The 27,393-nt window shown below is 38.0% G+C and overlaps 2 protein-coding genes across 8 annotated transcripts in view; one reads left to right on the top strand and one right to left on the bottom strand.

Annotated features, from left to right (window-relative positions):
• Positions 1 to 14,873, top strand: part of fip1l1a (FIP1 like 1a (S. cerevisiae)) — a 52,454-nt gene extending 37,581 nt beyond the window's left edge. For 2 of the 3 annotated variants that reach the window (XM_022664404.2, XM_022664401.2), the window contains exons 14-16: positions 1,972 to 2,185; positions 10,278 to 10,427; positions 14,571 to 14,873. In XM_022664404.2, coding sequence (XP_022520125.2) covers positions 1,972 to 2,185; positions 10,278 to 10,427; positions 14,571 to 14,721 — 515 coding nt within the window. In that variant the 3' untranslated portion in view covers positions 14,722 to 14,873. The remainder of the gene's footprint in view (positions 1 to 1,971; positions 2,186 to 10,277; positions 10,428 to 14,570) is intronic. The other variant, XM_022664402.2, reaches the window with a different exon arrangement.
• Positions 14,874 to 17,296: 2,423 nt separating this feature from the next.
• Positions 17,297 to 27,393, bottom strand: part of lnx1 (ligand of numb-protein X 1) — an 83,890-nt gene continuing 73,793 nt past the window's right edge. For all 5 annotated transcript variants that reach the window (XM_022664414.2, XM_007257038.4, XM_007257039.4 and 2 more), the window contains 3 exons: positions 26,948 to 27,206; positions 22,118 to 22,276; positions 17,297 to 18,845 (listed from right to left, as the gene is read on the bottom strand). In XM_022664414.2, the coding sequence (XP_022520135.2) occupies positions 18,710 to 18,845; positions 22,118 to 22,276; positions 26,948 to 27,206 (554 nt within the window). In that variant the 3' untranslated portion in view covers positions 17,297 to 18,709. The remainder of the gene's footprint in view (positions 18,846 to 22,117; positions 22,277 to 26,947; positions 27,207 to 27,393) is intronic.

The raw sequence follows: 27,393 nt of genomic DNA, 5'->3' as shown, positions 1-27,393 counted from the left end.
TCTGTCTGTCTGTCTGACTGACTCATAGGAAGCGTTAAGATAATGACTGCAGATTTAGTTCATTAAGAAGCACTGACCCTCCTTGTACAGCTTGATCTGTCTCACTTCAAACAGCCCTGCTGAAATTCATCTCTGACTCTGCTTGTGATTTGCTGCGATTCAACTAAGCACAAACCTCAGTCACTGTAGTTTATATTGGAAAAACCCAGCCCTGGCTTTTTTTTTTTTTTTTTTTTAAACAGGACTGATTCATTTTGGAAGCAACACTAATGCTGTGTTTATGGTCTGTTGATAGACGTGCAGCAATATACCAGATTTTCTACTGTTTCAATGAAGCTGCGAGAAAAATTCTGCCACCATCAGCAGGTGGTAAACAATCAGGGTTAGTTCTACCCAAAGTATAATTTTTCCAGTTTTTTTTTTTATATATATAATTTTATTTCAAATTTTTCCCATTTTCTCCCCAATTTACACGGCCAATTACCCAACCCCTATCACTAGTGATGCTCCAACACATCAGCAGGGTGAAGACTAACACATGCTTCCTCCAATACATGTGAATCAGCCACCACTTCTTTTTGAGCTGCTGCTGATGCAGCATTGCCGAGTAGCATCACAGCGCACTTGGAGGAAAGCGAAGCGGCTCGGTTTCGATACATCAGCTCACAGACGCCCTGTGCTGCGGACATCACCCTAGGGGTGATGAGGGGAGAGAGCGCCGGGTTCAAACCTGCGACCTTCTGCTCATAGTGGCAGCGCTTTAGACCGCTGGACCACTCGGCGCCCCCCATGTAAAAGCCCCCAGCTTTTTCAGTCAGTCTCATTAAGCAGAATTAACTTAATGCTGAAAGTTATAACTATGGCAAATTTATTCAGTCCACACACAGACAGGCACACCACAACTATTCCATAGCAATGCATGCCATCTCTATTTATTAATTAAATCAGAGATGTATAGTAACAAACTAGAACCACTTCACTACTATACTGAAGTACTAAAATGCTGTATCTGTATCTACTGCAGTATTGTTATTTTCTTTTACTTCCACCTTTACTCCACTACATGTTTTCTATGAGTTTTATACTTTTACTCCCATGCATTTTATATGCTGCGTCATCACTCATAATTACAAATATAAAAATGTTAGGAATAATTCCAAGCTAGAGTGGTAGATGCTCTGCACTGTCACCTGGTTTGATAAGGCTGCTCATCATCTAGTAAATTAAGCTGATCTTATATAAGATAATAACTGCACAAAAACATCTGGACATCTTGATTTAAGGCACCAAAAAAAGTTGTTTGTATCTTGTAACTCCAAAATGTAAGTGTAACAGGATAATAAGATAACAAAAAACAAATCTCATCATTCAATAGAACCCAATTTTAATGATTAATTTTGGATCATTTATGTTGGTCCTTTCATCATGAAATTCTGAAATAAAAGAACTTTCAAATTCAACTAATAGCATGAAAGTGGAAAAGCTGCAGAAATACAAATTAAATGTTTTGACATGTCTCTAAATGCATTCTATTTATTGAGAAGATAAGACGTAGTATGTTTACAGTAAGACTACTTAAATAGTTTAGCTCCTAATTGGTTGTTTGTCCTAATGGATTTATGGTCTTTGTCTCAGTTATCTACTGCAAACTAACTAGTTCAAACCTCAGTTCCTGCTTCCCCTCCTTTCTCCCTTAGCCTTCTTTAGGCCCTGTCAAACTGTTTTTGCCTTTAACTTCTATGTTTTTTGTTGCTAATGTACATAATTTGTAATTCGCTTTGAATAAAAGCATCTGCTAAATGTGATTTATGTAATAAAGGTTTGATGACCTGCATCAGAATTGTTGCATTAGGAATTTGTAAATAAATAACTTTTTTATGATTTATGTTTTGCTAAAAGTGAAGAAAAGTTTGTAGAGTGAAGGATTCTCTGTTAATATACTTTTCCTTTGTTCTCTTTTCACCTGTCCAGGTGTATTCCCACCTGTTCTTGGGAGTGTGGGTTCCTGGCTTGATTTGATGGACAGTGCCAAAGCAAGCAAATACTACAGCCATCATGACAAAAAGAGAGAAAGGGTGAGGGACAGAGAGAGGGAGTGGACCCGCGACAGAGAAAGAGAACGGGAGAGGAACAGAGAGCGGCAGCGTGATCGAGAACACACTCCCGCGTGTCAGGGCCGCAGCAGGTGAGCGGTTATTTGAAATGGTGAGGAACACAAGCTGTTTGCTTGCGTCCAAATCAGTATTTAAGCTTGATTAGTTTTACAATTCAAGTAAGTATTGTTAGCAGAGGTTATTCACAATATTACACAGAAAATGTTGTTTTTTTAAGACAGTACATTATGTTTCATCATCTTTATCTGTTTATGCATACGGTACCAGTCAAAAATTAGGACACGCCCCTTCTCATTTTGTTGTTTGTGAGGTAAACACAAACATGTTAAACAATCCAGAATATGTTTTATACTTTTAGAAGCTTTAAAGTGGCTCCTTTTGCTCTGATGCCAAATTTGCACACTCTTGGCGTTATTCTCTCAGTGGCTTTCATGAAGTTGAACTAGGAATGGTTCTCCAACTGTCTTAAAGGAGTTCCTAGAGGTGCTGAGCTCTCAGTTACTGCATTTCCTTCAGTCCAACTTAAACCACCTGGGTTGGGTTTTTATGTCAGGTGACTGTGATGTTCAAACTATTACCTAATTGCATGTGTTCTTTCATAGCTTTTAAGACTTTAATATTAATGTACAATGTAGTAAATAATACAAACAAAAGAACAAGTATAAATGAGAATGTGTGTCCAAAATGAAGTTTTTTTGAATGAATGTGCCATTGTGGACAGGTACATTTGGATGCATTTGGCTATTTTATTTTCGTACTGACCATGATGGTGTTTCTCTCAAATCATATAATTATTCACTTAATATCACTAATAACCAAATTAGCAGATGTTATTCAGACAGCCCACTTTTTCTGCAACTCTACCTCATATAGATAGTTGTTTCCCAATGGCCACAAATATCTACAATATTCCAGATATCAGAACATTTTAAAATAAGGCAGGCTTACTCACTTTTTGGGAATGATCAAGCGTCACGGAGTGAGTAAATGATAGATACAGAAAAGTGAGACAGAGAAGATCCTGCTTGGTGTCTCATGGTGCACACTAGACCTATCAGTGAGCTCTTAGGGTGGGATTTACATTATGATTGGTCTGTCTTTGTCAAAATGCGAGTTTTTGGAATGTCTGCATTATGTGAAATAAATCACATAAAAATAAAAAAAAATTAACTTGATTGTAAGCAACCTCAAATTGTAACCTACCTGCACCCCTGATAGTTGTATATTAGCAGGAAATGTATTATTATACATAACCATTGACTATTACTGAGGATACTTACAGGTGTTCATTAACCCTGCACTTGTAATGTCTGCACTAATCCACTGGTGGTACAGATTCACATTGAGTTTAATCACAAATCTCATCAATAATCACTTAAATTATAAATTGATTGAAACTGTTGCATTTTAAATAAAGTACATTAGGAAGCTTATAAAGGCTGTGTTGGGCATGAGCACAAAAGCATGCATACTGTATCAATAAGTGGAGGAGACACGTGATGTAGGAGAGAAAGAGAAAATGTCGCCAGCTGTGTCCAGACAGATGTTGGGTCTGGTCCACATGAACAGGCTGCCTGGCCATTCACACATGCAGGACAGACCCAGAGAGAGGAAGCAGGAAAAGAAGGGATAGAGAAAAAAGAAACTGAGAATAGATTAAAAGAAAGAGATTGAGAGAAAGGAACCTATTGCCGTATCTCTGTTGGTCCATGTGTGAGAGTGTCTGTGTGTGTGTTATGCATGTTGGATTTAATACAGAGTGCACATGTTGACACAAGGGGCAGTGTGTACTGAAGAAAAGGTAGTAAAAATGAAAGTATGGAAAGGAAAAAATACACTGTACAGTAAATATATCCCTAAATGTGTTATGATACATAAACAAGTCATGTGCTTTAGCAGAGTTCAGTGACACTGAGACACATATTTAAAAAAAAAAAAATGCTATTTGGAAGGAAGATAAAGCTTACCAGGAACAATAAAAGACAGCAGGCCATTTTTTAGTGATAAATCCCACTTGTGTCATGGTGGCGACAACCATAGAATCCACATGCAGAGCTACTGTAATCAGCATCGAAATGCATGATTTGTTGTCATGCATGTCATTTGTTGTCGCAGGTCCTGAAGGCCTTGTTTCATAGTGTAACACAATGCAAGATCAGCTATGATCTTCATTACAGGCACTTTATCATTACATTAATAAGACCCTGCCTTTTTGTATGCACACTCTGATGTGCTGTTCCAACAGGCCAATGCTCATCCTTATCCTGCTGCCATCACAAGAGCTTGAGACACAGATAGTGTGCCATAGCCATGTCCCCATTTGAAAATGTGTGGAATGATACTGACTTCAACATCAGCACTCCACTCCTTCACAAAATCTGTAGGAATATTTAAGGTGCGTAAGATGGATTATCAAATGACACCATTAGGAACCTCTATAACTACTCACATTACATTCTACTTCTGTATTAAAACATAATGATTTGTTTCTGAAATGATGTGTTAGTTTTACACCAGAATAACGTGACACACACCTTCCAAAAAGTTTCACTATTGTCACGTCAGTCCAAAGAATATTTACCCAAAGTCCTGAAGAGATCATCAAGATGTTTTAATAGTTAGTAAATGTGAGATGAGTTGTTCTTTTTGGTCAGCAATGTTTTTTTTCCTTAGAATTCTCCCATTAAGAGACTATTTTCACCCAGTCTCTTTCTTATTAATAATCATTAAGACTGAGTTTAACTGAGGCAAGTAAGACCTGCAGGTCTTTAAATGTTGTTATGGGTTCTTTTTTGATCTCCTGGATGAGTTGCCCATGCCCTTTTGAAATAATTCTGGTTTACCATTGTTCAATATTTTCTCCATTTGTGAATAATAGTTCTCACTGTGTTTCACTGGTGTCCCAAAGCCTTAGAAATGACTTTGAAACATTTTCCAAACTGATATATGATTAGTGACTTTGTTTTCTCTTGTGTTGTAAAATTTCTCCTTAATGTAACTATTTTTGGAGTGAATGTACCTACATCCAGTTGCATCTGCTGAACTCAAGTTAGATCACTGGTTTATTTATCATAACTGATCAAGTTTGTACTAATTGAACACAGTTTATTTGTCTGTGCAAAATTTGGATTTTACTTTAAAGTGCATCTAAACTTTAAGCTATCACATAGACTGACATTTTTAATCCTCTTTAGCCAGTTATTTTTTATTCATTTAACCCTTTGGGGTATGTTATAACATTTGCACACACCTCACAGCAATGCTCTCCCCTACTGCATTTATGTACATGCATATCCTCAATATTTGCCTTTTTATTGCGTTTCTATCACTGGGTATAAATATGGAGACAGGGGGAAAAGACAGTGTGATTCTTTTTAGACGGATTAGAATTGACATGTCTCAAATACACACACACACACACACTTACACACATAGTGCTGTTAAAGCAGCATTCAGTACCATGAGGAGAGAGCAGGCAGAAAAGCAGGATAGTAGGCAAGCTGGGAGCGCACCAGTGACGCATTGTGAGATATGGATATGCAGATGAGTCAAGTTTCACACTCATTTGAACATGTGACATGAGGTTCTCCCATTAAGAGTGCTTTCTATTTGGACTTGTGCTTTTTTGGGTAGTAGAAGGCATGGACCAAGAACACAATACCACATAGGTGGTGAACTAACATGGTTGTAATGATCTAACTGCCAAAATTGCAGATATTTAGCACCAGTGGTGCTTTCTGTAAGCCATCCTGTCAGTGCCAGCACCATTGGCAGACGACTACAGGACAGAAGACTACATGAAAGCACTATTAAGACCTCGTCAGCATAGTCAACGACTGCAATAGTGTCGTACCAGACTGTCATGAAGCTACTTAGAATGGAAGTGGGGTCATCTTTAGTGATGAGTCTTTTCTGAATAGACACTACAATGCACTATTTCTAATTTCAACAGGGCAGTGCTCAACCAAAAGCTTGCCTTTAAGAGACAATTGCTATACCATGACCATCCATGTTATCACCAAATGTATGCCCTATTAAAATGTATGAGATACTATTGGACCCGCTATTAATACTCCACTCCATTGCAAAATCAGGGATGAATTATTGCAGGACCTTTAGGAACCTCGCCATGAATTGTACTTCTCTATGTATTGCTAAATAAATATAGCCCATATGATTTGTTAAATAATAATTATAAAAAACATTTATTTTTTACCATTGCAACCCAATAATTCCTTCATGGTGCAACCACTATTTTTTGAGTATGAGTGTGTAATATGGTGCAGACACATTTAAGCTGTAGTTATTTCTCGTGTTCACTGTCCCTTTTCTCATAAGTAGTGTGTGTGTGTGTGTGTGTGTGAGTGGGGAGCTTATCTGAAGGTGTTTTAGGAGGCAACGTGCTGAGAAAATTGGCTGCAATAAGCACATGAACAGAAGATGCACAATAATTGAAAAGGCACTCTGTGGACCTCCTGGAGCACAGGCACACCTTTTCCTGCTCAAGTTAAGCTGCAAGGACACACACACACACAGGCAGACACACGCTCAGGCTTTGAAAGGATGTTTGCAGCTTAGCACCTGGACTTGTCATCTCAAAAGAGCAAAGTGATCAGAGCAACACACACACACATACACACACTAACCCAGACGGAGATTAGTGAAGCACTGAAGATTTCATTTTATGGTGCATCTATTTCTCACACAGGTGTTACACACACACACACACACACAAACAGCACTACAGATCATCTCAAAAGTATTGAATGGAGCATATTCACTCCTGTGAACACAGTTCCACTGATCTTCAGTTAAATACTGAGCTGCTATACCCCTGTAGTTGATACTTGGCATTGAACAGGATAAGCCCAGGCTCATGTACAGCTGCTCTGGAGCATCCCATCTGCAGTGCTTGCCTATGAAGGTTATACAAGTTGTGCACAATTAAACACTCATACAGCTGTTTTTGCACTTTAAAATATATGAACTCACTAATGTGAGAGTGTCTGGATCATTTTGGACATGGCCTAAAGCCCGAGAAGCAAGCTGAGGTGGATGCCCACTGCTGCAGGTGTGGCCAGTGCTCTGTAGAAAAGCATCAGAGGTACTACAAGGTACACGACATTATTTTTTTAATTAAGTTTGCAAAGTTCCTAAGATAGTTTAATAAATGTTATTTAATATATGACAGATTTTAGTTCATTTATATGCAAATCAAAACGTGTTTAGGTCAAGCTTGTTAATGTCATGAATAAATAGTTAAAACAGGATATTTGACAACAAAAGACTCTGAACGTAACACGGGCCAGACATAGATGTAGACATGCGCAGGTACTTGACATAAAGTTTATTAGCAAAAAAGGTTAAACTTGCAAGAGTTACGTGGGACAGGCACGGTATATAGAGCAGCAAAATACAACGTACCAGAGAAAGCAGGCTAGAGGTCCTACACAGGAGGCACAAAACAGAGCAAGAGGGCAAGGCAAAGGAATAGTTAAAAAAAAAAGCAGTGTCCAAACCAAGATAAGCTAAATAACAAAGGGCTAGGCTAAAGAGAGAACAAAACAGCGAAACAGATCAGCAACAAAAGAATGCAAAGTACAAATGAAACGCTGGGTAGAAGAGCTATGAAAATAGGTTCAACGGAGAACAGAAACAGAGGGGTATGTATACAAGGGGAAACAGTAAATGGCAATTGAGACAGTCAGGTTGTCCGGCTTGTCAAGACGGTAGAGTGCAAAATGTAGATGTGGGAAATGTAGTCTTTAGAGAGAGAACTACACTCCAGGACAGGCAGACAGTCAGAGAGAATCAAGCATAAATCAAAATGAAGAAAATGCAGCAGTGAGTACCTAGTGTTCAGGTAGCAACAGAAAGCAACAAAGTTGATGGTTTTGCTGTATTTGGTTTTATTTGGTGTATTTGGTTTCTGCAAATAATATATTCCTGGCAGCTGTGGAAAGCTTTGCGGTGGGGTAAATGGGCTGTGAGTTATAAAAAAGGTTGGTGACCCCCTGCGTTAGATGATGCACTAGATAGCCGTGCCTCTTTCATTCTGTTTCTCTGCTCCAACCTTGCTGAATTCACCCGCTGGGTCTGTTAGCATCACAGTTCTAATTCAGCCGAGGTTAAGTGTTAGCATTGTGGCTAATTCACTATAAACTTTCTGAGCTTGGCTGTTGTGTCTGTTAGCTTTGCTTAGGACACATTTGTATGTATACCTTTACATAGAAATGAGTTGTTAGCTAAAACGTCAGATTTTGCATCTTTAGTTTAAATCCTAACATATTTCTTTCTTCTTTTTCTTTCTTTCTTTCTTATTTTCTTTCTTTTCTCTGTTTCTCTCTATTTTTCTCTGTGTCTCTAAATGTAATCTTTCTTCTCTCTTCCTACTTGGACATTTGGCGAACACTTGTCCTTCACATATGATCTCATGCATATGAGTCAGTGTTTTCTGTTCAAACTCTGTCCAATCTAAGTTGACCACACACACACACACACACACACACACACACAATCTCATATTGATATGTGTACAGTAAAACATCATAAAAGCATTATGAAGCATCATAGAAATGAATATGTATACTGTACACACATTCAGCACATATGTGCAGCTGATTTACAACATCATTAGAAGCTGATATTTACAATGTGTAAACACACACACACACACACAACAGACAATATAGACATGGCGTTTTCATTAGATGCTAAGTATAGTATTTCAGATGAGATGAGATAATAGCATCAGAGGAATGAAAAGAATTGTTTTAAAAAAAATAGAACAAAGTGAAATGTTTGGAGTCTTTCCCGGTCCCATTACACACACACACACACACACTGTTATCCCTTGCTGAGCCTGAGTGTGTCACTCTCTCTCCCTCTCTTTCTTTCTCTTTCCATTTCTTGTAACATATGTTCCATCTTTCTTTGTTTCAGTTATGTTACAGCTCTCTATTCTTCTCTCTATTTCTCTTTGTTCTTCTTTCTTTCTCTTTCTTTCTTTCTTTCTTTCTTTCTTTCTTTCTATGTCTCTCTCTCTCTCTCTCTCTATTTCTCCCTCTTCTCTCTTTTGCTCTCTCTCTCTCTCTCTCTATAAGTGTGCTTATAGGTCACGTGTAAGCTGAGCTGTGGCTTTCATTATCATACATCATTATTCACTGTATGTGCTGAACACTCACAACCTGTATTTTTTTTTTTAGTGGAGTCTATTTTTGGCTCCATGTGCATAAAGAGTGTGTGTGTATGTGTGTTTCTGTGTGTGTGTGTGTGTGTGTGTGTCTAAGCAGAGGATTAATAAATTATCCCCTGAACAGGGCACTGCCTCCTGGGACAGGAGGTCTCTTGGTAAGTAATAAAGCAAATTTAGAACATGGGGAAGGAGAGCGTGTGGAGAAGGTCAGTAGAGGACAAAGCAGTGATGTATGTGTGTGGGTGGGTGGGTGATTGCGTGTGTCAAGCGACTGATCCACAGTAAAAAAAAATAATAAAAAAATAAAAAGCAACATGCGCAAATGGAACATGCTTTTACTCAGAAATGGTAATTAAGAACACACTCCAGATTTTAATCCTTTCTGCTTTTCTAAAGAAAATCGTAATTCTTTGGAATGAATCAGACTATTTTTTTCTATGTTACTGTGGGTGGGGCTAAGCATTTTAATGGACAGAGGTGAAGTCAATAACAATAAATTATAAACTGGCAGATTAATAGCTCATAAATGACAAGTTACTGGGCTTCAGAAATTCAAATGAAGGAATAAATAAATAAACTGCTGATTCATACTGAAAATTGCGTTTTTTATCAGCAGTGATTTCAAAGGAATATTTCTTCGCACATAACACGTAAGCTTCAGCGGTTCTTTAAGTACTTTTATGTAGAGCCAAAGCAACTCAAAGAACCTTTTGATTACTTAGATGAAACAATAAGCAGCAATGCTGATTAATTTTGAATGTTCTGCATAGAAGCTTTCAAAAAACAGATCTTTATAGCACCTAAAAGTTCCACTGTCATTACAAGTCAAATAATCCTGTACAGTAAAAACCCTTATTGCCTTTAGAGTGCAAGAGAAAAATATGTTTCTCATGTATTTTCTCTCTCTCTCTCTCTCTCTCTCTCTCTCTCTCTCTCTCTCTCTCTCTCTCTCTCTCTCTCTGTGGCAGTGATGAGGAGTGTGTAATGAGGCACAGGGATCACAGTGATCGTGAGAGAGAGAGACATCGGGAGCGCAGTGGTAGAGCAGAGGAGAGAGAGGACCGGTATCGCGAGAGAAGACACAGGGAGCACAGCGAACGTCATAAACCCTCACGCAGGTACACACATACTTTACTTACACTATAACACACACATACAAACATGCATACAGCACTAACTTTAATATCATCGCTGTCCAATAAAAAACAAGTACTTGCACTGTGTCAAAATTTCTTGATGAACGGACCAATAGAAATTCTCCAAAATTACCTGAAATAAACTATTTAACATTGACTTCTATTAAGTTAAGAAGGTTTTTTTATGTCTCTACTATAAAGTTGCTGTTTTGTAGATACTGGTTTTTCATTAGCGACGATCATATAAATATATATTTTTTTATTTATACGCATTATATTCCACAGCTGTTTACACTTGTTGACTGTGATTCTTTGGAAGCCACACCCCTTAAATAGTTTATTTTGTTGTAATATGTGCACTGAAGCCAGTCAGTTGTTTTAAAAACACTTTAGGTGCCAAAAAACAAACAAACAAAAACATATATATATATATATCAAATTATCATATAGCATTATCTGTATATCTTTCCTATGAAGAAAACCTTATTAGTTAGCATAAAGCTCTGTGTTCCTATCGTTTCTGGCTGCTGTGCAGGTGCAGTCTTTCTAGGCGAGACAGGAGAGTTTTGTCATGAGTGTAATATTTGGTCTCAGGCCTGTATTCATTTAGTTATGACACTAATTAATTAGAAATGTAAAATTGTACATCAAAGCAGACTTTTTCCTTCAGACCCCTTGAGGGCTTCCTTCACATGGAGGCTCTGATTAATGAGTTCCAGTATTCTCCTGACTAGGATGCCCTCGTTACATCATATATCCAGAAATAGTAAACCCAGTCTAGTCTATAAACATTTGGAAATTGAAATTGGAATATTGACAGAGTTGTTGTTATTTCTGTAAACAGTGGCATACAAGAGATTGAGAACTACCACTACTCCAAAATCTGATAAATGATATTGTTTTTTCTGTCTTTTGCATATACATTTTCACCATATCGTGAACATTTTTGGTCCTGTTCTGTGTTTTTTCTTGTCTGTCTCTGTTTTTTTCCTGCCCTGCTGTTGTTTATTTACCTTCTCCTGCCGGTGTATTACTCCTGTGTCTCTGCCTTCACCTGTGTTCATTTGTCGCCCTGCCCCCTCATTACCTCTCCCCGGATGTTTCCTGTTTCCTGTTCACTTCCGTATATATAGCCCCTTTGTTTCTGTGTGCCCTTGTCAGTTCTTGTGCGTTTAACATCTTTCAGGTTGGAGCGGGGATAGGATGCAGAGGTGGACGTAAATGAGAGTTTATTTAAATAACAAAAATAAAAACCAACAACTAAACAGAATTAAAACAGAATGAACAAAACAACATAGAAACAATAAATACACAGAGACTACAAACTCAAGAAAACCAACAACCAACTAGGTGTAAAACACAGAAGAACTGACAAGAAAATACAGAAACAAGGGGGCTATATATATATATATATATATATATATATATATATATATATATATATATATATATATATATATGGAAGTGAACAGGAAACATCTGGGAACAGGTAACGATTGGGTGGAGCTACAACACAGGAGGAACACACAGGGCCACATGCAGGGGAAGGTAAATAAACAAACATAAGGGCAGAAAAAACACAGAGATAGACAGAAGAGGCACTGAACAGGAAGAGAACGTGACAATCTTACAAGCTTTGACTTGGTCTTCCAGGCCTCACTGTGACCTTCACTGTTTCTAATAACTGTCAAGTGACAAAAAAAAGAGGAGGCAGCTATGAAGTTTTTTTTTTTTTTTTTTTTTTTTTAATATCATAAGCTTTTCATGTAGCTGTTTCTCTGTTCACAAAGTATATGAACTGAGGAAACGGCTAGCTGAAAAGCTTTTTATAAAAATCTTTTCATAGCCGCCTCCTGTTTGAACTTTCCTGTTGATGACTGTGCACAGGCCATAGCCCTCGCAAAGTAATTAAGGTCTGAAAGCTTTTCAAAAGTTTCCTGAGAGATCAAATCTTTTGAGGTAGAAAAACATTAGCAAAAAGCTCCTTTCCTTTTTTCACTCTGAAAGTATAAAAAAACTAAAGTATTACACTAATCTTGCCTAACTCATGGGGTACAAAGCATTTTTGATAAAGTATTATTTAATATTTACTGGAACAATGTATGAGAACAAGTGTCATTCTTACACTCTATGATTACACTGACGTGCCGAGTCATGGGAAAGCATTAGAGGCATATGTAAATATATTGATATTTTATTGTACCGTGATATGTTTTAATATTGTATGGACAATATGCTTTTTAAGAAAAAAAATCTTGTTTAATTACCTGATGTGCTGCCAAATATATGTTTTTATAGCTCTGGAAAAAATAAGAGACCACTAAAAAATGATGAGTTTCTTTGATTTTACCAAATTAAAAACCTCTGGAATATAATCAAGATGGATGATCACAAGCCGTCAAACCAAGCTGAACTGCTTACATTTTGCACCAAGGGTGAAGCAGCATAACGTTATTCAAAAGCAGTGTGTAAAACTGGTGAAGGGAACATGATGCCAAGATGCATGAAAGCTGTGATTAAAAACCAGGGTTATTCCACCAAATATTAATTTCTGAACTTTATGAATATGAACTTGTTTTCTTTGCATCATTTAAGGTCTGAAAGCTCTGCATCTTTTTTGTTATTTCAGCCATTTTTCATTTTCTGCAAATAAATGCTCTAAATAACAATATTTTAATTTGGAATTTGTTCATTTTACTCATATACTTATAAATAGCAAAATCAGAGAAACTGATTCAGAAACTGAAGTGCTCTCTTAATTTTTTCCAGAGCTGTATATATAAAAATGACTGTACTAATAATAAAAAATACTGAGTAGCAGAATAGCAAAAACTGACACTGCAGATGCATTAATATACTGATTTGGAGCGATAAGATAGATCCCGCTTCCAAAGTTGTGTGAGCATTTACCATTCCTCAATCCACAGTGTCACATGTTCTGGAAATACATCATAGAAGGGATTACCACCCACAGTGGACAGCAGAGCACAGTAGGTGGTAATTACCATGTTGGTGAGGTATTGCTAAAATTCTCTGTTTGAACACAAAAGCGTCTCTGGCAGATATCACAAATCTGTGCCTCATCCATTCTTTTGATTTTCAATTGAGAATCCAAAACCGAAAAAGAAAAAAAAAATTAATGTGCTTTATTGTTACAGTTAGATACAGTTAGATCCAGCTCCCCCACTCCGAGACACATGCCGAATGTGTTGCTGCAGTAAGCATTTAAGGTAGAACAGAAATGAGATACTGGTGAAAAATCTATATCAAGTTCAACTTTAGGTTTTTTTTTTACCTTTTTTTTTATTTCCTATTTTGGTTTGGATCACCGAATGAAAAACGGAAAATACAAGACTTTTTTTTTTTGTTTTATATTCCAAAAAAGAAAAACAAAATAATTAATTGTTTTTTTATTTTCGGATTTTGTGATCTCAATTGAAAATCAAAAGAACAAATGATACACAGATTATCACATCCACATTTAATGCAGGCCAATTGCAACAAGGCAAGCAAACCAATCATTTACCTAGAGCCTTAAGCTGGCCTAAGGCCCCCAGACAATGACAATGGTTATGAATTTAATATAACTACAAACAGTGTAAGCGCCCCTTTAAACACTATGATTGTCAATTATGGAAAGAACAATGACACTGTAATCAGAATCCCCTTTAAGGGAGCCCCTCCCACTAGTTATTGACTGTAGTAGCCAGTCAGACAGGTTAGTGATTATTGCAGCCGGCAAAATATGAAATCCCCAAATGCCTTGAAAGGACCCTGCCCAGACACATATCCCACAGGTCAGTGGCAAAAGTCATGGGACATGATGCTTGTTATTGTTCCTTTCCCATGACATTTGGCAAGTCAGTGTAAATCTGAATGTCTGAACCTTGAGCTCATAATATTATTACTTAAACTATTACATTTATATTTAATTCTGAACATTTTCCCCCTGTAAATAACGACACACATTTGTGTAGCCTGTTAAAGCTATTTTTAGGCTAAATCTCTCTGCAGACTGCAGTGGGAGGGCAAAGTGTCCCCAGTGCTGTTCAGTGTACAGTGTATGACCTCATCCCCTGAGTGTTCTTCCTCTTTTACACCTTCCTCCGTCTTTCTCACGCTCAGCAGCTACAGCAGGAGAAGACACGCCAGCGACGCCGAAGAGAGCCACAGGAGACACCGGCACAAGCGCTCCAGACGCACCAGAGAGAGCACCGAGCCCAGCGAGGAGCACAGCGCCGAGCACGACAACCAATCAGAGGCCACTGAAGCCTAGCTTTATAGAGGGGTCTTATTTTTTTATTATTATTTTTTTAATTCTCTCTTAAGCCCAACAGCCAAGCAGTGTCTGAGGAGGGCCATTTTTCATTTGGGCCAGTGAAAGGTCAGGCTCATACAGAGCTAACTTATGTTGTATTTTAAGCTGTTACAGATAAATCCATTTATAGAAGTGCTTTATCATTATTATCATTATTATTATTATTTTATTAATTTAGAAACGACAGACGAAAAAAGAAAAAAAAAGTCTGAGTTATTTAAAATTATTTAAGTTTATTTATTCGAATTTAATATGATCTAATAAGACATGTTGATTATTTGAAGATGATAATATGGATATTTTTGTGTTGTGCCAATGTTAATTTTGTTGCAGTAGGAAAACAGTAATATAAATAATTTCATAAAGCAGCCGCTTGAGTGTGTTCATTTATTAGAGCCATTAGAGCAGATTAGCAGCCGCAGTGATATTGACTGTGTGTTTCTCTCTCTAGCTCTCTCTTGTGCGCACACACACACACACACACACTTATACAAACAATTATACACATCATTTGTTATTGTAGGTTTTTTTGGAGACTAGGTTGTCAATTTGATTTTTGCATGCCAGATACGGAACTTGTATAGGAACTAGTAGAGGAACTAGGTAACATAATAATTAAGTAATAATACACTCAAGGATCGTATATGCTATAATGTGTAATATTGGCACTGCTGTGATGCGGTTATAGGCACAAGAACCTCCAGTATATTATTGCAAATAATTTACAATATGTCCATTGCTACTCTGTTTGTAGCTGCGCTGTTTGGCTTGTAAGCGCTGCATCATTGCTAGGTTACCTGTATGTGGCGGAGTAATACATGGAGAGCTTCGGTTACAGTGCATTACCAGCTGATACGAAGAAACGCCTCTCACATTGCAGGGTCGGAACAGATTTTCCTATTACCTATTTGTGAGTTGCTTATCTGTTTGTATAGACAATTTTAAACAGACACCCCTAATCCTGGTCACTATCATCTACTGTGCTGGCCACTGTGTGTGGTAAAGCCTTCTTTGACGTATTCTCAGTGCACATGTGACACTGTGGATTAAGGAATGTTAAATAGCCGCACAAATTTTGAAATAGAATGTTTTTTCTTCCTTCTGTCACACACTATTTAGGTCTCACTCTAACTCTGATATCTGATTGGCCATGAGTTTATGTTCAGCCTTACTCACAAGATAACGATTCACTATTTATACACGTGGGTTTTTTCAAGTTGTTTCCTGAGGTAAGACTTTATGATCATTTTATATACTTACAATGCTATTTTAATAGATTAACAGATTAACAAACAAACTTTAATATCAGGCAAAGATAAAAAGCAGTTTTTAAATAATAATTGTATTTTTTAAAGAAAAAAACTAAACAAACCAATCAAGCCCTGTGTGAAAAAGTCTTTGCTCCCTAAACTTAACTTGGTTGTGTCACCCTTGACGGTAACAACTGCAATCAAGCTTTGCTGATAACTGACAGTGAGTCTTTCACATCTTTGTGGGGGAATTTTGGTCCACTCTTCTTTACAGAATTGTTTTCATTCATATTGGAGGATTTTCCAGCATAAACAGCTCGTTTAAGATCATACACAGCATCTTAAGTAGAGTTGATCCACCGATGTGGAACCCACACCATTTTTTGAACCGTTTGCTGCATTTCCACCAACAAAAGTAGGTTCCAGAACCAGGAACGTTCGTTCGCAGTGGGAACTGTGACGGTATCTGTGGGTGTGTCTGTTCACCACCACAGTGCAATGGCCTTTGTTGGTGACGATTGATATGAACGCAGGCTGGTTTGCTGAAAAGCACCACGGTTCTTTTAAGCCCATACGGAGCTGATTCAGGAACCAGGTTGGTGAAAAAGCACTGAATCAGACTTTGACTAGACCACTCTAGCCATTCAGAAGTATACCTGCTGGTCCTTTTTTTTTTTCACACGTGGACACTTTTAAAAATATATATTTTTCCCATAATAAATGAAATCATCATGTAAAACTACATTTTTATATTTATTTAGGTTGTATTTGTCTGATACTATAGGTTGTTACATAATCTAAAAAAAAATGTAAGTATGGTTAAAAAAAAAGCTTTCTAAAAGTTGTAAATTGCCATTTCTTGGGCGTTTTATTGTTTTACAGAGAGAATTGAGCTACAATATGAAGTACATAAATAGCTTTGGTGTTTTACATCAGCGACATTGTGTGCACTGGTTTCTCTGTTTACAGTTTAAGTTCTTGATCAGCTTGTTTTTCAGTGACCATTAGTTTTTCTGTGTTTGTTTTCTACTATAGTTAATGAGGAGGACTCCTAGTTCCTAGTATAATTAAGCAATAATACCAAAGAGGGAGTGCTATAACGTGTAATATACGGCCCTCTGCCTGTTTGGTTTGTAAGCGCTGCACCGGCCCTAATAGAATGCCTCTCAGCCAATCACATTACAGGGTCGGAACTAACTGTGGTATAATATTTAGTAGTAACAGTTTGTGTTCATATCAGTTCACCTGCACACATCACACAGTGTAAACCAACACAGCACAAATCTCCTTGTAGAATGATTTTATTGATTATTTAACCAAAGGTACAGTATCATCAGATACAGTATACTACACAAGCCAAAAGCCTGAGACACTGGACCACACAGCTTCCCATGACGACGCCCACACACTCTCTCACACACACACTTACTTGCATACACACATACACACTTCCACATTCTGCTCCCTCAGCTCATGTCTCTAAGAGTAGCAAAATCAGCAAGGCCGCCAAAATCTCATTGTTATAAGCATAGATATCTTTTTTTTTTTAAAGAGCGTATGAACAATATTTATTTTATTCGAAGTCCATTGATTTTTTTTTTGTTTGTTTGTTTTTCATAATACTCACTAGAGATTTTTTTTTTTCCTTTGCGACAGCGTCTGAAACATACCAACACAGACGAGAAAAAAAAAAACTGCTTGGCAAACGGGTCTCTGCGCCCAAGGCCGAGAGAATGCACCATCATCAGAAATGGAGAAAGCGAAGCCGATATCCAAAAGGCCATAAGAACAGAGAGAGGTAAACAAAAGAACGAAAGAAAGAATGAAAGAGTCGTCATAGTACAAGTGTTTGAATTCATTCCAGACACCAACGTCAACGGTAAAGAAATGTGTGTCCACTTAAATGCGTGTTCTAACATAGAAACTAATGTTGAGTTGGCAACTTGTGTACCCTTCCCACCCCACAACTAGTCTGAACGCCCGAGTTAAATCGACCACATTTCCCAGAAACCCCTTCTCTTCTCCCACACGTCCGTCCGTGTTCCACACTTTTCTCCAAGTCTCCAAGTATCTCTTGCACAGTGCCAATAGTGGGTTCCTTATGTACACTCTTTATCTCATGTATCTTCAGATACATGACCCTCCTCATGATGTGAGATATAATGTTCTGTCCTGTCTGTGGTGTTCAGTATCTCTGGTGACCTCCTCAGCAGGTTCTATTGTCAATAGCTCCACCAGTAGAGTAGCTTTATGCGTCTTCCTGTGCCTAGATTGCATGATTGGCGAGGGCGGGGTCAAAAGTGTTTTTTTATTCCCAGACTGCCAGTGAAAACGTGTTCATGTGTTCATATTGTCATCCAGGCTTTCAGGCTTCAAGCCTGAAGAACCCTCCATACTCTCTCTCTCTCTCTTTCTCTCTCTATACAACGTCCTTTTTGAAAGGCCTTTCCTTTCTGAAGAGAGTCCGTCATAAGCCCCGCCTTAATGAGCAGGAGTCCGTGTAAGCCCCTCCCGCCTGGGCGTGGCCGATGCATCTCTGCCCCTCCTTTCAAAGGTGGGGCAGTCCGTTTTCATATGATCTGCCTACCAAGGAAGTTCATGTCCAAAGCCCTGTGCTCTGTGGGCAGGAGCCATGTGAAGCCCCACCCTCCGGTGCAGGGTCAGTGTGATAAGCCCCTCCCCCATGCAGTGCGGACTTAGAGCAGGCTGCCGGGCCAGGAAACGATGGTGAGCGTGATTCGCCCCCTCAGTTCCTTCAGCAGACGCACTAGAGCCGTGTGGGTCATTCCCCAGGTGCTCTTCCCGTTCACCTCCAGCAAGATATCTCCACAGCTGAAACACCAGAGAGAAACACAGCTACAGTTACTACTTTTTTGTAAAATAAAAGTGCTCTGGTGTTTCTGTTTAGCCCTGTTTTAGTTCACTGGATTACTGGTCTCTGAAGAAAGACAGGCTGTTGGCTGTTGCTCATGCATGTTCATGCATGCAAACATTAAGCCTCTGATTGGCTAACAGCACTGCAGCAGAAAATGTCTACCTGCTGCCTTCCCCCACAGTCAATTTTATAGCTCTAATACTCAAAGATCAAACCTTGCTTACCTAGTGTATATTTAAGGTCTCGGTAAAATGCGGAATCGCTAACGTTAACTAGCTGGTGTAAACAGAGCTGTAAGATCCTTAGCTGACAGTGTCTGCTTTGCATAACATAATCCATATATGGTTACAATGGGCGGAACTTACTCTTTCTAAAAATAGTGATGACATCCCAGTGCAGTAAAGCATCTACAAGAAACTCATTGAGAAAAACACCTAAAAAGTGAGATCTCCTTCCCCAACCAATATTATTTACCTTCAGTGCTTCAAACATATTTATTTGATGTTTCAAACCAAATAATATCAGTAAATGACTCAAAAGTGTCCTGCGAAAAAGTGTGAAACTACCTGCACTAAAACTAAAGCTAGGTATGACACTACTTTATATAGTTTTTATTTTAATGCACATTTTTACTAAGTAGTTATTTTGCACTAAAAAATTGTATTTATTTAGATTAAAAAGTTTACATTTTTATTTATAGTTTTCTTTATGTGTCCTGATTAAAATACTGAAAGGCATAGGCTGCTCTGAGTGTCAGGTTTTTAGTAATCTACATGTATCCTAGAGGTGTGATTATCAAAAGAAATAAGTCTGTCTGATGCTCTTCATGTATTTTATCAAAGTAATAATTAATAAGCCATGTAATTAACTATCATCAATATTCTTATGCTTTCAACTCATAAACACTCTAGTCTAACCATTTTTGAAAAGATATCTTAGGTGTGAATATATTTAAAGGCTATACATTCAAAAATAAGTAAAAACAAAAATAAAAACAGGCACTTGGTAAAATTTTGACCAAAACATGACCAGTTCCAGGAAAATAGAACAATTCTGCTTCCGTTTACATTTTAAATTAAAACATTTTTGAGCAGCCGTATGGCTTCTGGAGTGAAAGAGCTCAGGGCATGTGGCTGTCTGATGTAATTACTGTGTTATAAGACCTGCAAGAGGTACTAAAAAAAAACAAAAACAGACTGTTTTGGGTTAAGCGAATGAAATGAAGTTTGATCACATTAAGATCTGGGGATTGATTCAGCCACTGCAGAATATTTCACTTCTTTACCTTAAGAAACACCTGGGCTTTTTTTCTCAGTGTGTCCATCTGTACTGTTAAGCCCCGTCCAATCAACCTTGCTGCATTTAATTAAATCAGAGCAGAAAGTAAATCCCTGTACACTTTAGAATTTATCCTTCTGCTCCTGCTGTCTTCTGTCACATCATCAAAAAAACACTAGTGGCCTGGTGCGACTCGAAGCCATGTCTGCCCATGTCTCTGCAAATTTTGGATTTCTTCTTTTTTTCAGTCTAATGAAGGTCTGTTTATCTTCCATTTACAGCTTCTTTAACCACACATGTTGTGGGTTCACAGCACCAGCTTCCAAATGCAAATTTGCCTGCTTAACTGACTATGGATTAATGAGGGAATAGCCTATGTAGCCTATAAAATAGCTTTTGAGATAATTTGTCCAACTACTCTTGAGCTTCTGAAATTAGGATATTTTGTTCAACCCCTTGAATTAAACCTTTTCAACTTCCATCCTATTTGTTTCATTTAACATCCAGTGTTATGGAATGCAGATCCCAAATCATGATGAAGATTGTGTCACTGTCCAAATATGTACAGGGTCTGACTGTATCTACTATTGCTTTTCACACTGTATTTTTGATAACACCTAAATAATCGACCATACATTACTGATGTTTAAGAATGTGTATCTTTAAATATTAGCTTTATATGCGTTGGTATTCAGTAGTGTTGGAGTCATTAGCATAGTCAGGACTGACATTTTGGATGAGCACAACAAATTCATGAGTGGGCTGAATGTAAATGTCATTCCAGAGGGTGGTGGGGATGAAGGCTGAGTGAAATTAAATATCAGAGCACAAGCTCTCAAGCTCAAACAAGCAATAATCACAGACATAACTTTATTATGCTTTTGCAATTTTTTAGGTTTTGTGTGTTTTTACTGATAACGAGCAGATTGATAATAGAGCTGTGTTCTGATTTGAATAAGTGTAGTTACTGTATGTATCTAATCATACACTGTGTGTTTAAAATAGTCTTTAAACTGACTAAATGCTTCTCTCCACTTTTATCTCGTAAATGCTGACAGCAGAAAATGCTTTATCATTTGTATTTTGATATATTTATGATTTTTTTTCTCCAATTAGGAACAGCTTTAGCATAATTGCAATGACTATAATCAATATTTAGTAAAATCAAATGTTTGTTATTTTTTTTAAACATTTTTTGCTACAGGGTTTATTTGATAGTAACATTTTGTGCAATACAAATATACAAATATACATTTTCTTTTTTAAATGATTTTGTGCATTGTAAATTTAATATTAAAGATACTTAAGCTATACAGGAACTCATGTGGAATTATCTATTTTTAAAAAAAGTGTTAAAGAAACCAGAATATATTTTATACTTTATATTTTTATAAGTACCACATTTAGCTTTGAGGACAGATCTACATAATCTCGGTATTTTTATCTATTTTAATGTTTACTATATAATCCATGTGTGTCCCTTAATTGTTGCCATGTCTTTATTTTAATCTACGATGTAGAAAATGAATAATGAAATTAATAGAGAAATAAAGAAAATCACAAAAAGAGAATGTGTGTCCAAAATACATTAGGTTTATTTTTTAATGCTCATTATTTTTCAAATTAATGTTTCATCCTCAGAAATGATTACAAATGTTTATATTTTTTTAAAACAGGTCGGTTTGATCTTCAAAATGAACAGAAGCGTTAATAACATTTCATTACTAATTTGAGAAGTAATTTTGTGTTGGCTAGTGATAATAACAGATGGACCATGGCTTTCTCTGACCAATCACAGAGCTGCTGCCACAAATTAGGCCTAAGATTAGAACCAGGATTAAGCCAATATCTTTAGTTGAGACCAGAACAATGTGAAAATCTAAAAAAACAAAAAAAAAATCTACAGAGTGCTTCACTGAGGTTCAGGAAGTAAAGAACACAAAGTCCGTACCGTATCCTGCCGTCGTTGTAGGCGGGTGTGCCTTCAACAATGGAGCGAATGAAAAAGGACTGGTTGCAGTTGATCTCCTCCTGGCCTCCTACGATGCTGAAGCCCAGGCTGCCTGACGTGCTCCTCCGCAACACAATGTCCTTACAGCAGTACAGGTGCCTGCGGGGAACAAATAACCTTATCACACACGCTCCCAAAGAGTTCCATTTCAGACAGGCTGCAGGTCAGGTCACCGCAATACAGCAAAACCCTTCCCCAGCGCCAAATACCTTAACCTGACAACCTGACAAAATTATTTATGCTAAAGGCAACAGTGAGGCTGCTTATTAAACTGCGGAACTGACGTGTGACCTTTATTTCAGGAAGAAATAAAAAGACCAGAACTTTATGTTCACTTGTCCTAATTTTTGTTGTAAATGTGAGTGCAGTGTATGAGTATGGAGTGACATAAACCATCCACATTATTAGAAACACCTGCTGAAAACGTGGACTAGGTGGGTTCCAGGTGAGCACGGGCTCTGAGTGGGTTTGTACCAAGTGAGCCGCAACAATACAGCCCACCCTAATCTCCCAGGGGTTCCATCTACAGTAGGTCCCATGTGCAGCATGTATAAACCAAATGGGGCCCATGTTTAACCCCTCCTGGTTGTATCACTGAGCCTAAAGAGGTCAATGGGGCCAGTTATTGACATCTATATGCAGACCCGTTGCAACAAGGCAAGCAAACCAATCAGTTGCCTAGGGCCCCGATCTCACCTGAAGCCCCTAGACAGAGACTGGTTATGAATTTAATAAAACAACAAACTGTGTAAGCGCCCCTTTAAATTCTGTGCTAATAAATGCAGGAAAGTACAACCACACAATTTTAGGAATCCTTTTCAAGGGGGGGCCTTACACTGATTGCTGACAATAGCCTGCCAAAAAACAAGACAGCAGTAAATGTTGATTATCATTGGATACATTTACAGCAGGTAGGCTAGCAAAAACTATATGGGTTATATGTCTAAAATGTGGCCCCCAAATGCTTTGGAATGGCATATTTGGGACCAGCATGGACAAATCTTTCTGGTTCCCAGTTTGTCTCCCAATCCAGGTCTCGCATCTGCATGTCATCTGTTGTCAGTAGAAGTTTATCCAGATAATCAGTAGTTCAATAGTTCAACTTCTGACTACAGTATTAATAGTTAAAGACCAGACTTTATCTTGGCAGTGCTGCCATTTTTGGCGCATCACTGAAACTCATACACTGTGCACTGCTGGTGTATAATTCTGTCTAGAATGCTTCACACACCAGTATAACTCTTTTACGATGATTGTTGTGAGCTGTCCAAAAATCCATTCAATAATACAGCATCACTGTTGTCACACACTGGCCATTGATAAAGGTATAGAGTAGTATTTTTTTAAATCCTGGTCCTTTATAGTTAGGGTTTTTCTTAGACATCCCAAGTTGCAAAAAAATTATTTCAGGGAGGTAACCCTGAACCTGGACTTGGTGCACTGCAATGCTGCAATGCTAAAATCACTATAACAAACTGTACAGCGGGTAAAACTTTAGACTTTAGAGGTGAAATGAGTTTGGATGGGAGCCATGATGTTCCTGAACGCATCCCATCCATGAGGAAAAAAAACACACTAAAAACTCATTGGCTGACTCACAAAAAAAAGTCTGCATCGCTTGCGTGCCCGTTGGTGGCTTATTCTAGATTCCGGGATACTTTATCTTTATATTGTGGGCATCAGGGAGCCATTATTAAAATGCGGTAGACTCCCGTGACTTGTAAACTTCTGTGAGACTTGTAATGTCTATTTTCTTTCTGATTTAAAGCCCAATCTTGAGTAAAAGAGTGTGTTTAAAGCAGGAAAAGCTCTAAAATGTGCAGAGTAGTGGGCCCCTGGAATCAAGATTGAGAAAAACTGGTCTGAAAAGTGGCTAAAACTAATTCTGCTTGCCAGTAGTGAGGTTAGTTGACTCTACATTAAAATAAGAATATCAAACTGTAGTAAGAGGGTCAAAATCCTACATAATTTGGTTACACTGATCTATGATGATGATTTTGGTTATCACTACACTTCACTACCAACTTCCCCATTTAAATGCATGTCTGTGGTCAAAAACTGAAAACCACTGAAGAAGAACTAGAGGACAGTTAAACAAAACAATAAATTAGAAACCCAGCAAATTAGGCCACTGTACAGTTCTTCAGTCTTCAGGCCTAAATATTGAAAGAACTTAAATGTAGAGCTAATACCGAGAGGAGGCTTGTTTCAGAAAGTGGGCCGCGAGGTTCCAGGCTGCTGTATAATGCAGAGCCCCTGACTGGCAGGTGTATTCGAGGAACTGGCTAAAATTCTCCTCTTGAACTCCGGTTATGAATAATTCCATTTCACAGGGTAAATGGCATCAGGAGCAGAGCAGAGGGGAAGCTGGAGGAGGGAATCCATTTGAGGCTGTCACGCTCTCAGACCTCTAAACCCCTTACAGATGGTGGCGGAAGCAGCAGAACCCTCACTTGCTCGTGCTCTCACGCTTTCTGAATTTAGTATGCAGGCAATATTGTTAGAGAAGCTGCTGCAAACTTCGAGACTTTCATCAGGCAAATTATTATTCATCAACAATCTCCCCTTCACACAGAGCTCAGCAGAGGGAGAGGAAGAGATGAATGAAGATGCAGAAAGACTCAAACATGCCTACACTGTAAAACCCGATAAGTTGACTGAACTCAAAACTTTTGTCGTAACCGATTACCTAATAAATTTTAAGTTCATGTAAAATATTTTTTAAGTACAGTGAACTTAACAAATACATACACAAACATATTTAAAATTAATATTTTCCTTAACTTGTATTTAGTCTTCTTTCTGGTTTCGTTCATCTATTTGTTTTAAATACACATAGAAAAGTAGATGAAAGAAAACAGTAAACAACTAAAAGTACTGAGAGCACAGCAAAAACACTGCAGAGTTACTGCAGCTCAGTAAATGAGGCTTGTTCTACAGCCTACAACACAGAGAGCAAGTATTTAATCATAATCTGTGATCTACAAGTTTACCTAAGGTAGCCCCGGGTGAATCACTACACACTGATGGTGAGTGTCAGTAACTGTTGGACACACCCAGTATGCAAATAGATTGTGACAGAAGCCAATGGAAAAGAAGCTGTTAATGGCAACAGACTAAACTCAGTTATTATAAGTTGGTTCAACTCAAAGATCTCAGTTTTAATGTATATATGTGCCCACAACTCAAAAAAGTTGAGTATTGTTTAGAAATCTCCAATTTTGTGTAAAACAGACTTAATTTATTTGAGTTCAAACAACTTCTGGGTTTACAGTGTAGAGTCTAGATATCAGTCCAGCTCGGGTAATACTCTTCATGACTTGAAACTTGACTAGGATTAACGCATCTTTTGTCTCAACTTGTCATGTTACTCTGTCCAGATTGTGTTCATCTGTTTTGTTTAGCCACAGACCTGCTGTGTTGTTTGTCCTCAGTGTCTCAGGTTTGCTTTATTTAGTTGGTTTCTTTGTTTGCTTAGTTTGCTTGTTTGGTTCAGTATTTTAGTTTATCCTCTGTTTCATAGTGTTTTGCTTTAGTTACCTTTTCTTTTTATACTCCCTAGTGTTCTTTTCTTTGTTAGTTTAAATATGGATAATAAAAAAGACTTGCATTTGCATCCTGCCTCCTCCTCTACGTTACAGTGTACAACTTAATGCTACTGGAAAAAAAATTACACTTGTAAACACTAAAGTACACTAAAGGTGTACTTTAAGTATGTTTAATGAGTATTATCATTGAGTATATTAAATTGAAAATGCACTTTAAGTATTCTTTTGTATTCACAAGGGCATATCTCGCTGGGCGTTCCTTCAAGGTGTCGTGGCTGTGCTAGCTCACTATCTGCTAAGGGGTTCCCCAGGGCTTGGTAATGGGAGCTTTTCTTATTTCTATCTGCACTACCTTTTTTTGGTCAGGTTATCCACTCACATGGCTTCTCCTACCAGTGCTTTCCTGATGACACTCAGCTCTACCTGCCATTCCCAACTGATGACCCTTCAATCTCGGCACATATATTGCAGTACATCTTACATATATCCTCATGCATGAAGGAACACCACCTTAAACTACACCTTAAACACTCCTCTGCTCACTGAGCTCCACTGGCTATATTACTAATCCTGAGATAATGAATAATTGTCAGTAGTTATAGATAACAAACTCACTTAATTGTATCTCTTAGGTAATGACTGGAGCTGCAGTGCTTTGCTACAGACCTTGCTGTTATATTGGCAATGCTTTTCTCTGGTGATTAAACAAACTAAGTATGTGAAAGTAAATGGCAGTGATGCTCTGTAAAGTAGCTAGCTGGCTTTAAATATGTCTGGTTTTTCCTTCATTTGATCTGCAGTCTGTTCTTCCCTGTCTCTGCCCACATCTAGTGCCTTCACCCGAACCTGTGTTTCATCTATAACTCCGCCCTCTTATTACCTTTCCCCAGGTGTTCCCTGTTTCCTTTCCCGCTTTTGTCGGTTCTTGTACGTTGATTTATGTCGGTTCAGGTTTTGTTTGTTTCTTCTTAAGTGTTCTCAGAGTTTCTGTTTAAGGTCTATTGTTTGTTAAATAAATTACCTGCATTTGCGTCCGTTCTCCGTGTTCTCTCTCGCCTGCACACCTGACAATGTGGGTAACTCTGATCTATGATGTTTGGACACTATTTTTATAGCAACAGTAAGGCCAGTGTGTAATTATTATGTCTCAGCCATTTTTGTGTGTAGAAGTTAGTCAATTCTGATAAAATAGTTAAATAATTAAATTAGTTAAATTAATCACCTGGGCAGCTGAAGCCAGGACACCCAGAGTGGTGAGTAGTCATCGCTGGGCAGAGGCATTTTGATGTCGCTGGGCGAGCAGGGCGAGAGAGAGCAGGGCGAGTGCAGGGGTGGCATGCAGTCCAGAGAGCTGACATCTGGAGGCCTCATCTCCAGAACACGCAGCACCACCGGAGAGGAAGTGTTCTTCAGGTTCGCCACAGCTTCACCCCGAGTCACACCAGTCAGGTCTACACCGTTCACATTTAACAGGATATCACCTAGGAAAGAGACCAGATGGGCATTAGCAAACTGTGTATATTGCTTCTCATCTCATTAGCCTTTTAAAGGCTTAACCTTCAATTTATTTATTTTATTTATTGATTTACCTTTATTTAACCAGGGTAGTCACATTGAGATGTGATACCTTTTTTATTATTATCCTTCCACCCTGTTCTTCAATGATCA

Source organism: Astyanax mexicanus, chromosome 1, assembly GCF_023375975.1.
Source record: "Astyanax mexicanus isolate ESR-SI-001 chromosome 1, AstMex3_surface, whole genome shotgun sequence".
Lineage (NCBI taxonomy): Eukaryota > Metazoa > Chordata > Actinopteri > Characiformes > Acestrorhamphidae > Astyanax > Astyanax mexicanus.
Note: the sequence above shows the minus strand (reverse complement) of the source record. Positions and strands in the feature narration are given on the sequence as shown.